The 14,996-nt window shown below is 42.1% G+C and overlaps 1 protein-coding gene across 1 annotated transcript in view; it reads left to right on the top strand.

Moving 5' to 3' along the window:
* LYPLAL1 (lysophospholipase like 1) overlaps positions 1-14,996 on the top strand; it is a 39,923-nt gene that overhangs the window by 13,706 nt on the left and 11,221 nt on the right. The window contains exon 3 of the mRNA XM_024216165.3: positions 10,075-10,244. Within this exon, the coding sequence (XP_024071933.1) occupies positions 10,075-10,244 (170 nt within the window). The remainder of the gene's footprint in view (positions 1-10,074; positions 10,245-14,996) is intronic.

Raw genomic sequence — 14,996 nt, 5'->3', positions numbered from 1 at the left:
TTTATAACAGCCCTTTTCATAGTTGAAGACTGTTCTCAGTCTTCTTTTCTCAATACTAAACAAGCCCATTTTTTTAACCTGTCCTCATAGGTCAGGTTTCCTAAACCTTTTATTGTCTTTGTTGCCCTCCTCTGGACACTCTCCAGTTTCTCCTCATCTTTCCTAGAGTGTGGCACCCAGAATTGGAGACAGGCTGAGGCCTCACTAGTGCTGGGTAGTGCAGGGCAATTACATATGACACTCATGTTCATACACCCCAGAATGATATTAGCCTTTTCTGCAACTGCATCTCATTGTTGATTCATTCAGTTTGTGATCCACCATAACCCCCAATCCTTTTCAGCAGGATTACCAGTTATTGCCCCTTTTGTAGTTGTGCCTTTGATTTTTTCCTGCCTAAGTATATTCTGTTCTGACTTCAAAGGGAGTGTTGCTTATGGAAAGGTGCACCTTGTTTCCATAGCGTCCCAGTGAAGCCTCAAATTATTAAAATGTCAATACTTTTACAGACTGCACTGTCAAACATTTCCTGGTAGGCTAAGAAGGATTTTCTCATACAATTAAAGATAAACAATTTTTGTGTACTATCCTTGACTTAAAAAAAAATTCACTAATTCATAGTATTAATTAATGTGCAGTGGATCTTCCAGTCATTAGCAGAGATTAGCTGTGAAACAGCAAGGGTTTGCAAAAATGAGAATAAAGGCTTTTTCCTCCTTTTTCAATACTGTGTGATGTTTAGTCTAAAATAAGAGTGATTTTTAAAAAAATATAAAACCAGTGTCTATGTGTCCCTTTGCTCTCAGGCAAAAATTACACCCAGTGGAAAAAAGATCCAATAGCCAGAATTGTCAGGAGTTGTGTATAAGGTAATAGGATTCTCCCCTCCCCCAACAAAAATACCCATAGCCTTCTAAAGTCTTGCTACATAGAATCATAGAATGTCAGGGTTGGAAGGGACCTCAGGAGGTCATGTAATCCAACCCCCTGCTCAAAGCAGGACCAATCCCCAGACAGATTTTTGCCCCAGATCCTTAAATGGCCCCCTTAAGGATTGAATTTACAACCCTGGGTTTAGCAGGCCAATGCTCAAACCACTGCGCTATCCCTCCCCCCTCCAGTTGATCCATTCTACTCTCATTTACACTGGTGTAAATCCAGAGCAATTCCAGTCTAGATTGCACTAATGTAACCAATCAGAATCTGGCCCACTGAGTTCTGTGGAACAGCATGAATGAGTCATGGCTAGTGGTGAGGGGTCCTAGTTTAGAAGTGTTTGAAAATTGGATATGTATATAGGCAATCTTTTCTTTCCCCCTTTTGTTTAAGTATACTTTCAAGTCTAATTTTCTTGAACTTCTCCTGACACACATCTAATGCAGTAACTATTGGTGCAGTATGACACCGTAAGGCTGCCCTGTTAACAATAGCAATGTGTTTGTGTCCATGTTTCTAAAATAAATCCCATTTTTGAGGGACTTATAAATTTGGCGTGAAATGTACCCTGGGCTTTAGGATTTTGATACAGGAATAATGTGTAGGTTTTTTTTACCAAGTTTATTAAACAGAGAACCTGATCCTGCAAGCCCTTATATGCATTAAGTGCCTTTATTCCTGAGTGTAAGGGTTTGCACAACTCATCCTAAAGAGTTTTAAAAGTTAAACTAGGGGGAAAAGGGCAATAAAGAGTTTTTTTTCTTTTCTCATAAAGTTATTCATCTTAAGGTTCAAGTAGATTGTTTATTTTTACTTATTTAAATTCAGATAAAACTACAGTATGTGCCAAATTCTCTGCTGCTGGAAATTACTGCAGTGGGTCAAAGAATTTGGCACTGAGGTCAAATCTGCCTTCGTTGAAATCAATGGGAAAACATCCATTGACTTCAACACTACCCGGATTTCACCCTAGGGCGTTAAACACTTTCATCTGGCACCCTGCTCTGTTGCCTGACATGTGTGATCTTTCTTGAATATAAATGTAAACCAACAAAAATCCAGCATTAGAATGTCTTGTACAGAGCCCCAATCAGAATAAAGGAGGCGGCGGGAGAATGAGCATATTACTAACTTTAAGTTTACCTTTCTCTTTCTTTGTACAGGGTTCTTAGCTCTACAACAAATTCCCAGCTCCCATGCCATGTGGCATATCAGCAAGCTCTCAGTGTAACATTTTAAAAACTTCTGAAAAAGGTATAGCTAGTACTTGCCCTTTCCAGGCCAGCTCCAGTTTTCTAGCTGGGTTTGTAGCATGTGTGATTTCATCAGCAGAGTGCTTGTCACGCAGAGAGTGGAGCCGGCAATCCATGATTGGACTGCACTTCTGTACCAGCAGAAAGGAAAGTAGGAACATTTAAAATTAGTGATATGCCGTCTTACCCTGCTTACCTGAGGCATCCACCTTCTTGCTATAACTAGGCTTTTGCTGATTGATGTTTTCACATCATCTTAAGTTTTATGCTGTACAAGTACAATTATTTATTAACTAATCAATACAGTACCAATAGTACGGAGTTCTTTTTATGTTAAAAATATTTTCCAAATGACATTTTGCAGGACCAATTTAAAGGTGATACCTAAAATGGCATAAATTAGAGTCTAAATTGGTGTAATCTACTCTCCAGAGAGCTGGAAAAGGTGTAAATTACCTCCCTGCTTTCACTTATGTTTTCTACATTGGTGTATAAGTTAGATTTACACATTACTAAAGTATTTCTAAATTACTTAAAGGATGTCTAATTTACACTTCTTTCATGCATTACCTTCGAATTTGGCCTTTAATCTGCATAACAACTACCTTTGTATTTAAATAAAAATGTAAATGATTAAAATGAGTCTCTGTGGTACAGTCAGTCAGTCACAGGTTTTTGTAATGCATTTCTTTTTTATACGTATGTTCAGATTCCTGGATCCCTGTGTGCTATTTTGAATTCTTATCTTGAAATTATGGATTAGCATAGATTCAGTCCCTAATATATTCCCCTGAACAAGCAATTATAATAAAAAATGCACACTTAAAACAATTCCTTAATAATCCATTCAGACAAAACAATGCAGGTGAGATGTGAAGACATTTGGAAGCATTTTAAAGATTCCATTTACGGGGTGCCTGGTGTTCCTTAGCACTGTTTATCTCTCTCCCATTTTTTTAGTGTTTAGAGTTAGTTCAGCTTGTATAATGTTGCATTTCTAATGCTTGTTTGGGGGGAGGAGGAAGGAGAGAGGTAGGCTATGTTCTTTAAACAAGCCAGAGTTTTGAGGTTGAATGGAACAGGAGGAAGCTTTTTTTCTTTTAAAGGGTTGAGTCTTTCATGTGCCCCAAAGTACTTCATATAACTTCTGTTTTAAAAAAATCAGTACAGAAAGTAAATCCACATTTTAAAACACATTTTGCTAGTGGACCATAAATTTGTATTCAGAGAGTTTCAAAAACAGATTATAGGGACATGGGGCCTTTACTTATAAATCCTAATAAAAAAAAAAAAACATGAACCACAAAAATCTGTTGGGAGTAATGGTAAGGGTTTGATTTAAACTCTCAAAGGCAAGAAAATCTAAAGTGAAGACAGACAATGTGGTCCGACGCTGTCCTGAACTGATCACACAACTTGCAGGCATAGAGCTGCTTTGCTTCAGAGCCTTGTTGCAATGATGTCAGGTGAGGATCAGCGTTGAACTGAATTTCAGTGCACTCTAAATTTCCTTACTTTCTCTGTACGTTTCAGGGCAACCTCCTCATGTTACTGTAACATAGGGGTCTTTTTTTCAGACAATTAAACCACAAAGAAAAAATTTTATGCTCTATTCTTGGAGCTGTGCAGGTAGTTCCGTGCCAAACATATTTGTTTACGGTGGTAATGTCTGAGTTGTATTATACTAGTTAATAAAGGGATTTATTTAAGGAACAAGGTGAATGACTAAAACAGATGTGCCAGTAGGATGTAATGTTAAAGCTGAAAAGTAAGATTCTTTTATGCGAGTTATTTTTTATTGTATTTCTTAGAAATTCAATTTAGTTGTGAGGACATCTTTGTGACAACTGAAAGTATTCTGGCAATCCGTTTGAGGGTCTGCTCCCGTGCTCTTTAAATGGATCAATCTCCCATCTCCTTCATTGGCGATTTATAAAGATTGCATGTTAAAGCCCTTAATCCCAGGTTTGATCAACTGTACAGTCATATTACATTATGGATTTTACCATGATTCTAAATCTTTACTTTTAAATCCATCTTCAGTTGTAGCAAACGTATATAATATATTTAAAATATTCCATAGTTCCTTTGTAGTCCCCCATCAGTCTGCCTATATCCATCTGTTGTCCCTAGTCCTATACTTAGATTATGAGCTCTCTTTGTTCTTTGTATGCACAGCACCTAGCTCAGCGTGGTGCTGGATTGTGACCCCGAGGCACTATGATAAGAGAATTAATAATAATGTAGTATATGTTTTTGCCATTCTGGTTTAATGACACAAAAATCTGCCCATGTCTTCAGCCTATGGTTTTGTCATGTCAGTTACTTACACAACAACAGAGTCATTGTGAAAAGAGAGTTAAAAGTGGAGTGGCTTGCAAATATGTGACTGGTTTCTCACAGTTATTCATATTTCTGTTAATGGCATCATCAAAATGAGGGATTTTTGAGGCTGCATGGGGAAATAATGAATGCCTTGCATCTATAGCACCTTCCATTTCAGGATCTCAATGCACATTTCTTCAAAGATCAGTTAATTTAGCCTGCCAACACCCCTGTCATATAGGTAAGTGTCATTATCTCAACTCCAGAGATTGGGTGATAAAGGCATAGAAAGGTTCAGTGAGTTGCCCATGGTCACCCAGATAGTCTGTGGCAGAATCTAGATTGGAATCCAGTTCTCCTGATTCATAACCACCATTCTTTAGCTACAAGGTTGTAATTCCTGATTGTGAGTTTAGTGAGGCAGAGTGGCCTCCCTCCAGACTTGAGAAGGAGGAACCATTACACTCCGCCTGGTGGGAGGAGCCAAATCCTCCCCACCCCTCACCCTTCAACAGAAGTACCAGGGTGGGGCAGGAAGGATAAAGTTGAGTGGGACCCACGGAAGGAGGCAGATATCTCCAGCCTGCTGCGGCACTCTGTAATTGAAACTGCGCTGTGCAGCACCCTGCCCCCGGAGGAGACCTATCCTGGGCATGAGTTGTCAGGACTGCCATCAGCCCTGTACCTTGAGGAGATGAAGCACCCTTGGATTATGGAGCCCTGCACCTGGAATGGGGTAGGAAGGAGCCAGGGAAACCAGACTTTGCTCCACTTTTGTCACTGTTAGGGCCCTTGGCTGGGACCTGGTGGAGTAGGGTTGGCCAAGATCCCCTTATCCTTTTGCTGCCAACCCCACCTTTGGTCTTGTGGTCTAGTCACCCCTAAGCCACTTTGTTTGTGGCTTTCCCCAGAAAAGAGACTGGAGGCCTAGACTCTGTGTTTGTTGGCTGCCTTAGCCAGGAATCATAGAAGATTAGGATTGGAAGAGACCTCAGGAGGTCATCTAGTCCAACCCCCTGCTCAAAGCAGGACCAACCTCAACTAAATCATCCCAGCCAGGGCTTTTTCAAGCTGGGCCTTTAAAACCTCTAAGGATGGAGATTCCACCACCTCCCTAGGTAACCCATTCCAGTGCTTCACCACCCTCCTAGTGAAATAGTGTTTCCTAATATCCAACCTAGACCTCCCCCACTGCAACTTGAGACCATTGCTCCTTGTTCTGTCATCTGCCACCACCGAGAACAGCCTAGCTCCATCCTCTTTGGAATCCCCCTTCACGTAGTTGAAGGCTGCTATCAAATCCCCCCTCACTCTTCTCTTCTGCAGACTAAATAAGCCCAGTTCTCTCAGCCTCTCCTCATAAGTCATGTGCCCCAGCCCCCTAATAATTTCCGTTGCCCGCCGCTGAACTCTCTTCAATTTGTCCACATCCTTTCTGTAGTGGGGGGCCCCTAAAAACTGGATGCAATACTCCAGATGTGGCCTCACCAGTGCTGAATAGATGGGAATAATCACTTCCTTTGATCTGCTGCCAATGCTCCTACTAATGCAGCCCAATATGCTGTTAGCCTTCTTGGCAACAAGGGCACACTGTTGACTCCTATCCAGCTTCTCGTCTACTGTAATCCCCAGGTCCTTTTCTGCAGAACTGCCGCTTATCCAGTCGGTCCCCAGTCTGTAGCAGTGCTTGGGATTCTTCCTTCCTAAGCGTAGGACTCTGCACTTGTCCTTGTTGAACCTCATCAGATTTCTTTTGGCACAATCCTCTAATTTGTCTAGGTCCCTCTGGACCCTATCCCTACCCTCCAGCATATCTACCTTTCCCCCCAGTTTAGTGTCATCCGCAAACTTGCTGAGGGTGCAATCCATCCCATCATCCAGATCATTAATGAAGATGGTATACAAAACCGGCCCCAGGACTGACCCCTGGGGCACTCCGCTTAGGCAAAAGCCTGCTCCGCCCCGCCCAGAAGGCCAGAGCTTCCCTTATAGACTGTTCATTGCTGTCTGCTCCAGCTAGGAGGCTGTGGGCTAGAGATTGCTTGTACTCTGCCCTGCCTAGAAGACCAGAGCCCTAGACTCTTGTTTGGTGTCAGCCTTAGCCGGGAGACTCTGAGTTAAAGACTGCTTACTGCCCTGCCGAAGGGGGCTAGAGCTCCAGACAGTTAATGGTTGTTTGTCCCTGCTAGGAGGCTACAAGCTGCTTGGCCCTGCCTGCTGCTGCCTGCCGCAGTGAGGCGGAGTGGTCTCCCTCCGCGCTTGAGAGCAAGGGACCACTACACTGACAAATTAAAGCATTTGCCAAATAAGGGAGACCAAAGGGGGTGAGGACATATTTCCAACTTTGAAAGGTTTGTTATGCCAACGAACAGTATAGGGGAAAGTCAAATAAAAGGTGCTGTGTTGGGTGGTTTTGTTTGTTTATTTTGTGTTTTTAAGTATCTGTTAGTTTCTCTTGCAAAGCTGTATACCACTAAATTTGTTGTGGATATTTCAGGAATATCCACGCATACTTTTTCCATGTAAATGCCGGGGCAATCCTGCTACTGTAGGACAAAGCTCTTTTTTTAAACTTTTAAATGTTTTTTTTTTCTAACAACCTATTGTAATTACTTGTATGTATTAATCCATTGGTTCTAGGAGTTGAAGTCTCTTGGCATTTGCTCCACTGTCAATAGCAGTGCTTACCATGAGCACTGATGCCAAGGTTTTTGAGAAAGGGCCTATAACCAGTATTTGGATAATATCTATCCCTAATTGTTTTATACTGCTACTCCTCATAGTATCTGAGTGCCTTCCATGTAAAATCAATAGCAATGGTGAAGTCCCTAGTGGAAGAAGCAAAGAATAAAATTTCTTGAACAGATTTCAGTGGAGCTTCTTCTGTGTATTGAATACTGTCTTCTGACCTTCCTTTAGTTTAATAAACAATCACTATTTATCCTTTGGAATCCAAACTAAGGCCTGATAAGTGATGTGTTTAATAGCACTTCCCCTTTCCCCTCCAGCCTCCTGAACGCCGCGAAACAGCTGATTGCAGCGGGCGTGAGGCATGGGGAGGGAGAGGGGAGAGGCTGATTGGTGGGGCCTGCTGGGGGGCAGGAGGCACTGGAGGGGAGGGGGAAGTGCTGATAGGCGGGCTGCCGGTGGATGCTCAGCATCCACCATATTTTTCCCGTGGCTGCTCCAGCCCCGGGGCACTCACTGAGTCAGCGCCTATGGTGTCTAGCAGAGTTATGAATTTAAGCTCTTAGGCTTGTCTTTTGAAAGTGTTGTGCAGATTTCCTCTGAGGATCAGGACTGAGAGGTCAGGTATGGAGTGATCACTTTGTGATGGGGTGCTTTGTCTTTTATCATTTTCCTGTGGGAGTTCATTCAAGAATGTAGTCTCTTCTCTTATAGAATCATAGAAATATAAGGGCTGGAAGGGACCTTGAGAAGTCATCTAGTCCAGCCCCCTGCACTGAGGAAGGACCAAGTAAACCTAGACCATCCGTGACAGGTGTTTGTCTAACCTGTTCTTTAAAACCTTCACGGGCAGGGATTCCACAACCTCCATTGGAAGTCTGTTTCAGTGCTTAGCTATCCTTATAATCAAAGTTTTTCCTAATATCTAACCTAAATCTCCCTGGCTGCAAATTGAGCCCATTACTTGTCCTACCTTAAGTGGAAGTGGACAACAATTGATCACAATCCTCTTTAGAACAGCCCTTAACATATTTGAAGACTGTTATCAGCCCCCCCCCCCCCCCCCCCCCCCCCCCCCCGCCCCAGTCTTCTTTTCTCTAGACCAGCAGTTCTCAAACTGTAGGTCGGGACCCCAAAGTGGTTCACAACCCCATTTTAATGGGGTTGCCAGAGCCAGCGTTATACTTGCTGGGACCCAGGGTTGAAGCTGAAGCCCAAGCTCCACCTCCACCCGGCGACAGTGTCAAAAGCTCTACTAAAATAAAGATAAATCATGTCTACTGCTTCCCCCCATGCACTATGCCAGTAACCTTGTCAAAGAAAGAAAGTAGGTTGGTTTGGCATGATTTGTTCTTGACAAATCGATGTTGGCTATTACTTATCACCCTGTTATCCTCTAAGTGCCTATACTTAGATTGTAAGCTGTTTGAGTCAGGGACTGTCTTTTTGTTCTGTGTTTATATAGTGGCTAGCACAATGGGGTCCTGGTCCATAACTGGGGTTCTGGGGTGCCATAGTAATACAAATACATAAAATACTGCCTATTATATGTTCTGAGATGCAGCGGTCTCTTTGGTTTAGAAATAGACCCTTCTACTTCACACATGTGCAAACCCCATGGTATAAATAAGGGCAGAATTTGCTGCTTCATTAAGCATTTTTGGGATTGTTAGTGGTATTTTGTTTAAACCTTAGTAGTGAGAAAATCCAGATAGAAGACTGAAGGCTTCATTTTCATTTTCAGTGGGTTCCCAGCCAGACAAATTTATCAAAGGCTGTCTGTTTGTAGGCAACTATTGTAATCTGATCTGAGCTTTTCTGAGTTTAAATTTAGAGTGAAAAATGTGCCCCTTGATTAAACATAGCAATTAAGGATTTTGGGGATCTTGGTTTTGACCCCCTTGACATGAAACACTGACCTCAGTGCAGTAGGTTTGGTATTGAATTGTTACCATTGTAAGACAATTAGATCATCTTTCTGGGGATTTTAGGGGCCAATTCTTCATCATCATCATCATAAAAAAAAGTGTCTCCTTTGAATTGTAACTTCCTTGATTATTTGAGTTTTGGACAGTGTATGTAAGGTATTTGTGATACTAATCTGACACTAACTACAGTATTGCAAAGAATGGTATAATTACATCTCTAATTTCAGTCTGCACGCTGGCAAGGTAAGCAAAGTTGTGTTTTTCAACCTTATTTATAAAGTTATCTGGATTATTAAGATAAACGATCTCTCACCACTCACTCATTCTCTCTCTCCTACACACACTCACACAGACTGAAATTTCCATAGGTGCCTAGAAGATTAATAAAAAAACAAAAAACCCTCCCATCACTTTCAGTAGGAATTGTGCCTCTGAATCCCCACGGTGGTTTTGAAAAAATCTCAGCCTTATTCCTGATATAAAATCAGACCTCCCACCCCCAAGAAACACACATAGTATGTGACCTGAGGATCTTGCAACCCATCAGCATGTATTGACTCCCTACTCCCATTTATTTCAACAGGAAGTATGCTCAGGAATAAGGAGTCACACCTGCAGATCTGTTGGCAAGGTTGTGCTCTAAAAGACTTAGTATATGAAACTATGCAGCCATGACCTTGTGCTGATTGAAACTTGCATTTGTATTTTAAACAGTTTTCTAAATGTCCTCACCCTTTAAGGATAGTCCTTGATGAACAAAGAGACTTTGTATAACTAATAGTAAATAACGTTTAAATTAGACACATTTAGAATTGAGAGACAATTAATTGATTCCTTCTCTCCTTTTTCAGTCAGTCACCAAATTCTCTGTTATTTACCATGGTTATACTGAATGCCTTTGTTCTCATATATTTTTAATCAACCTTTCTTTTCTTTTCCTCCAGACCGTATACACCTATGAGAGGGGCCCTCTCCACTGTGTGGTTTGACAGATGGAAGATCTCTAATGAGTGTCCAGAACACATTGAAACCATTGACTCAATGTGTCAGGTGCTTACAAACGTGATTGATGATGAGGTTAAAAATGGCATCAGCAAGAATAGGATAATTTTAGGTAAGAGTTTTTTTATGTTTATACCTTATAAGAGAGCTGGCCCACCGGCCCACATCCTTCGGCCCACCTGTTCGCCGCTCCAGGCCAATGGGGGCAGCGGGAAGCGGCGTGGGCCGAGGGATGTGGGAGCCGCGATCGGCCGATCCTGTGGACGCGGCAGGTAAACAAACCGGCCTGGCCCACCAAAGGCTTTCCCTGAACAAGCAGCGGACTGACTTTGAGAACCACTGATCTAGACAACACAAATTGTTGCACATTGTATCTTCTCTACTGCTGTGGTTGCTTCGGAAGAGTTTAATTATGAAAAAACAAAAGTCCTGTGAAATGTTCGGTAATGGTCGAACTTGGTAACAAATGCATTTACTCATCATATTTAGCACTTATCTAGCTCATTACATCTTCAGAACATTGTACAAATATCTACTAATCTTCAAGCACTCTCAAGGGACATGCTGTATCAGGCCTATTTTACGGTTGACGAAATTGAAGCAGAGAGGTTGAGGCCACAGGAGTAGCATAAGTCAGAGATGGAATTGGAACTCAGGAGTGCCTGACTCCTTGTTCTATTCTTACATGACTAAATATTTCAGATTGGAATAAACTTTTAATGTGGGAACTTCTGACGTCCTGGGCAACTGACTCTTGCCATTGAGCTCCTAAGCAGTGGAGCCAGGACCAGTCAGTCTGCATATTTTCTTGGCCCAGCCTTGTGTTGTTCTTTGAAGGTCACTGTTTATTTTTCCTTGGTGGCTCATTGCCCTGGCTGTAGAATGCATTATTTTGAATGGCTGTCAGCACAGTCTCTTTGATCTGGCTTTCTTGTGTTATACCTGCAGGCCTCGAGACAGCTGAAGAAGAGCAGGTGTTTTTTTTCTTGGAGTGGGGTGGAGATGTTCCACATACAGACTCATTCTGCTGCTAGATTTTCCCTTTGACCTCGGGAAAATAAAAGTAGTGAGATTGCAGGGTCTGAGACACACTTTAAATCTGGGAAATCATCTAAGGGAGTAATTGAGGTTAGTTGTCTCCATCCCTTAGTCTCTTTTGAAAGTTCCAGCCTCTGTCTTTAAATTCTCTATCTTTAAATTGATGAAAATTGTCTTTTCTCCCACCTTTTGTCTGTCTTGTCTATGTAGATTGCAAGGTTTTTGAGAGACGTTCTCTTGCTATGTGCATGTACTGTGCCTAGCACAATAGGACCCTGATCTCAGTTGGGCTTCTAGACACTACGATGACAAAGAAAGACTGAGTCAGTAATCCAGCATCAGACCAAATAAGTGCAAATGTGTACATAGGGGTGATGAGAATGTGGGTGTGGAAAAACTGGTGCACAAGATCTTATTCACATGGCCATGTAGGTACCTTCCCCACTGCTAAATCAAAGTGGTAGGGCTGTATACTTCCTCTGCACAGATGTGAAGAATTCCCCAGGTGATAAAGGGTGATGGGAGAAGAAGGAAGTGGGAAGTCACATCAGACCCGGTCAGTCATCTCTTTGAAAATGCCATGAACATTCTACCTGGATGGGGGAGAGCATTTTAAGAGGGGATCTGGTGGTGAATAGGCAGCTGATTCGTGGATATGCCATGTGGGGAGGTAGAGCGCTGTTTGACAAGGAAGTTAAGAGAACAAGCTTATAGTGGAGGAAGCCATTGTTACTCAGGAGACTTTCTCCAGAGGTGTTCAGTGGTGCAGATGCTGAGAAATTGAATGGTGGTGGTGGTGGTGAGCCATGTGGCAAATTAGTAGGACATTTTTCTGTGGAAAGAAGGAGTGGAGGGATTAGACAACTGAGTCAATGAAGAAGAGAGTGAGACTTGGCAGATAAGCTGTCGATGGCAATCAGCTGAAAGCAGCACAGGCTGGATGGATCGACAAGTGGGTGCTGAAGGAGATGAGGTGATAGTCAAGGTGTGGGAACACTGATGTTGAAGGAACAGAGGAGCAGTGTTTTCTGAAGACAAAGTTGAGGGAGTAGACATTTTAGTGAGTGGGATTTAATTCAGTGGTGAAGGTCAAAGGAGGATGAGGGGTCAGATGGCATGCCATTGTGGAAGTTGTAGGTTGAGAATGAGGGTCAGAGATTATGAGGGGAGGGAGAGCCAGGTGTAAAAATTAGGACACAAAGTGGGTGGTAGCTGACTGCTGCGTAGAGTGGGACAGGAGAACAGTCTGAAAGAAAGGAGGATAAACGAGACAGGAACTCCAGGAATGGAAAGGGAGAACCTAACATTTTCATCATGGTCCTCTGGAGGGTAACTGTCCTTCCTACTCTGAGTCAAGTTTTACACAGGGTTGGGGTTTGTTGATTCAATAGGAGCATTAGTTCCTAAAAGAATTGTGGTCTAAACCCTTCATCTCAATAACACCGTTAATTCTGATGACACCTAATGATGACGGCTTAATGATCAACACTGTTAACCATTTCGCTACATCATTTTAAAGGAAGCATCCAGCTGCTCCTGGCTTGAAGGTGGGACCTGAGTAGTGTAGAGCCACTCCTCCCTCTTCACCTCAATCTAATTCCTAAACATCAGAAGAACCGCTTCCTTAATATTAATCACATCCTCGTTTTCAAATATACAGTCTAAGTTTAACAGTTTTAAATACATATGTCTTTTGATACTTGATGTAAAGTGTGTTGCAAGTTCTGTGGGAGTTCCATGCACCAATTAAAGGCCGTATACAGCCCATACTACTTATACCTTAAGAAAAAGTTTTCAGAAGTTGGTCTCAAGTCATCACAGCGAGTCTTACAAAGGTAGCAAGATTTCCAACTTAAAGAGCACCATCAAGGAATTTTTTCATAAGTTTAAAAAAAAGAGAGGATTTATTCGATTGTTGTGTAGTAATAACCCAATCCAGAACTCGAAAATGAAAGCCGTTTTCTTGCCAAATGCCCCCCTCCACCTTCAGTTGTGTGCATACATTGATTTCTTATTGTTGGGTCTTGCTGTTACTGGTTAAAAATAACCTTAGAAGTAGAATTATATGGATATTAAAGATACAAAGGAATGTTAAAACTGGTCAAATTTGACTATTGTTATGTTATAAATTTCTGTGTTTAATTCCAAATATGACAGATCCTAAAATATGCAAATCATGATGAAATTTTAGAACACTTGAAAATAATTTTTATTCTGTTCATATCTAGGTTTTTATACTACACCCACCGCTGTAGTATAAGCACCCTGGTTCTGTGTGAATTTCAAAAAGATCCTTGGATTTAAAAATGAGGTGTCAATTAATGTTGAAGCCTGCTCTAAAGTTCAGTTATGATGTTTGGATACCTAAGCAAAAGCTGACTCCCCCCCCCCCCCCCCTCTTTCTCCCCCCCCCTTCCTCCTTTGATTTACTACTACTTTCCTAGTTTTACAGGTCACTTTTTGTATAATGAAATGCTGATCCAAGCACGTTGGTCTTTGCCACCTGTAGTCACTTGTATAAGCAGCCAGTGAAAATAAACTTTCAATAACAGTCCTGTAGACTTGATCAAGTGCCAGAAAACACATGCATGATTCCTGACCCCTTGTACTATAACAATAACATGAGAGACACAACCACTTTTTTGTTTATTGCTAGACTTCTTACATAGCTACTGGACCATGGTGGAAGTAACATGAAAGAGCTGCATCTCTTGTAAATATTGGCATAGTCATCCCTCTCAGTATGTGTGAAAATGGGATGGGGGAAGAAATATCTTGGCACTAGACATCCCAGAGAAAGAAGGCATTGTAAGTACTGAGAGATGAAAAATCAACAATAAATCATTAAAACATGCTGGGCAAACATCTTCACCTACAGCCATGGCTTTTTATGTCTCCAGCCTCCAAGTTCTCCCATCTTGCATCTTTTGTAATATTGGAAGATGAAGTATGTTGTCTTTCGTGTAAGGACACTTACTACAGAGCTCTCCAGAGGTAAATTTAGGGTTGTGTGCTGTTGCCCATTCCTGTAGTATCTGAATGCGAAGAAGATGAAGTAGAATTTTGTGTGCATGTGTGTGCGCATGTAGCATCTAGTATGTGGCTGTGTGGGTTATCTAAATCAGTGGTCTCCAAAGGGGGTTGCGCAAGAGGTTCTTTGGGGGTGCACGGCAGGAGGAGCGCCTTTTTTTATTTATTTTTTTGCTTTGGCGTGGCAGGGGGTGCGTGCTCAAAATTTTTTTACTGATAGGGGGGTGCGCAATCAGAAAAGTTTGGAGACAACTGATCTAAATTATACCTAAGAAATGAGTGACTCAAACCAGTACTGCCAGTCCTCCTTCCCCATACGTTAACTCAATTTGCTTGTAATGTAAATGCTTTTTTGTCAAGTTTGGTAAGTACTGATTTAAATGATCCTTTCACTTACATTTTGGGGTGAAGGTTTTTGTGGCTAATAATGTCTGCCACAAGATCATATACTTCAATTTCTTTGCCTTTGCTGATTGTTTTATTTTACAGCACCCGAAACTCTGCTAGTTGTTTTACAGTACAGACAGAAAGACATAGGTTTTGAAAGATTTGCATTCTAAGTTTAGGGTTGCCAACTTTCTACTCGCACAAAACCAAACTCCCTTGCCCTGTCCATGCCCAACCCCCACTCACTCCATCTCCCCCTCCCTCTGTCGCTCGCTCTCCCCACCCTCACTCATTCATTTTCACCGGGCTTGCTCAGAGGGCTGGGGTGTGGGAGGGGATGAGGGCTCTGGGCTGGGGGTACTGCCAGGGATGAGGGGTTTGGAGTGCAGGAGGGGGCTCCGGGCTGGGG

The sequence above is a fragment of the Terrapene carolina genome, unplaced genomic scaffold (genome assembly GCF_002925995.2).
Source record: "Terrapene carolina triunguis isolate 2854851 unplaced genomic scaffold, T_m_triunguis-2.0 Scaffold262, whole genome shotgun sequence".
NCBI classification, from domain to species: domain Eukaryota; kingdom Metazoa; phylum Chordata; order Testudines; family Emydidae; genus Terrapene; species Terrapene triunguis.
Note: the sequence above shows the minus strand (reverse complement) of the source record. Positions and strands in the feature narration are given on the sequence as shown.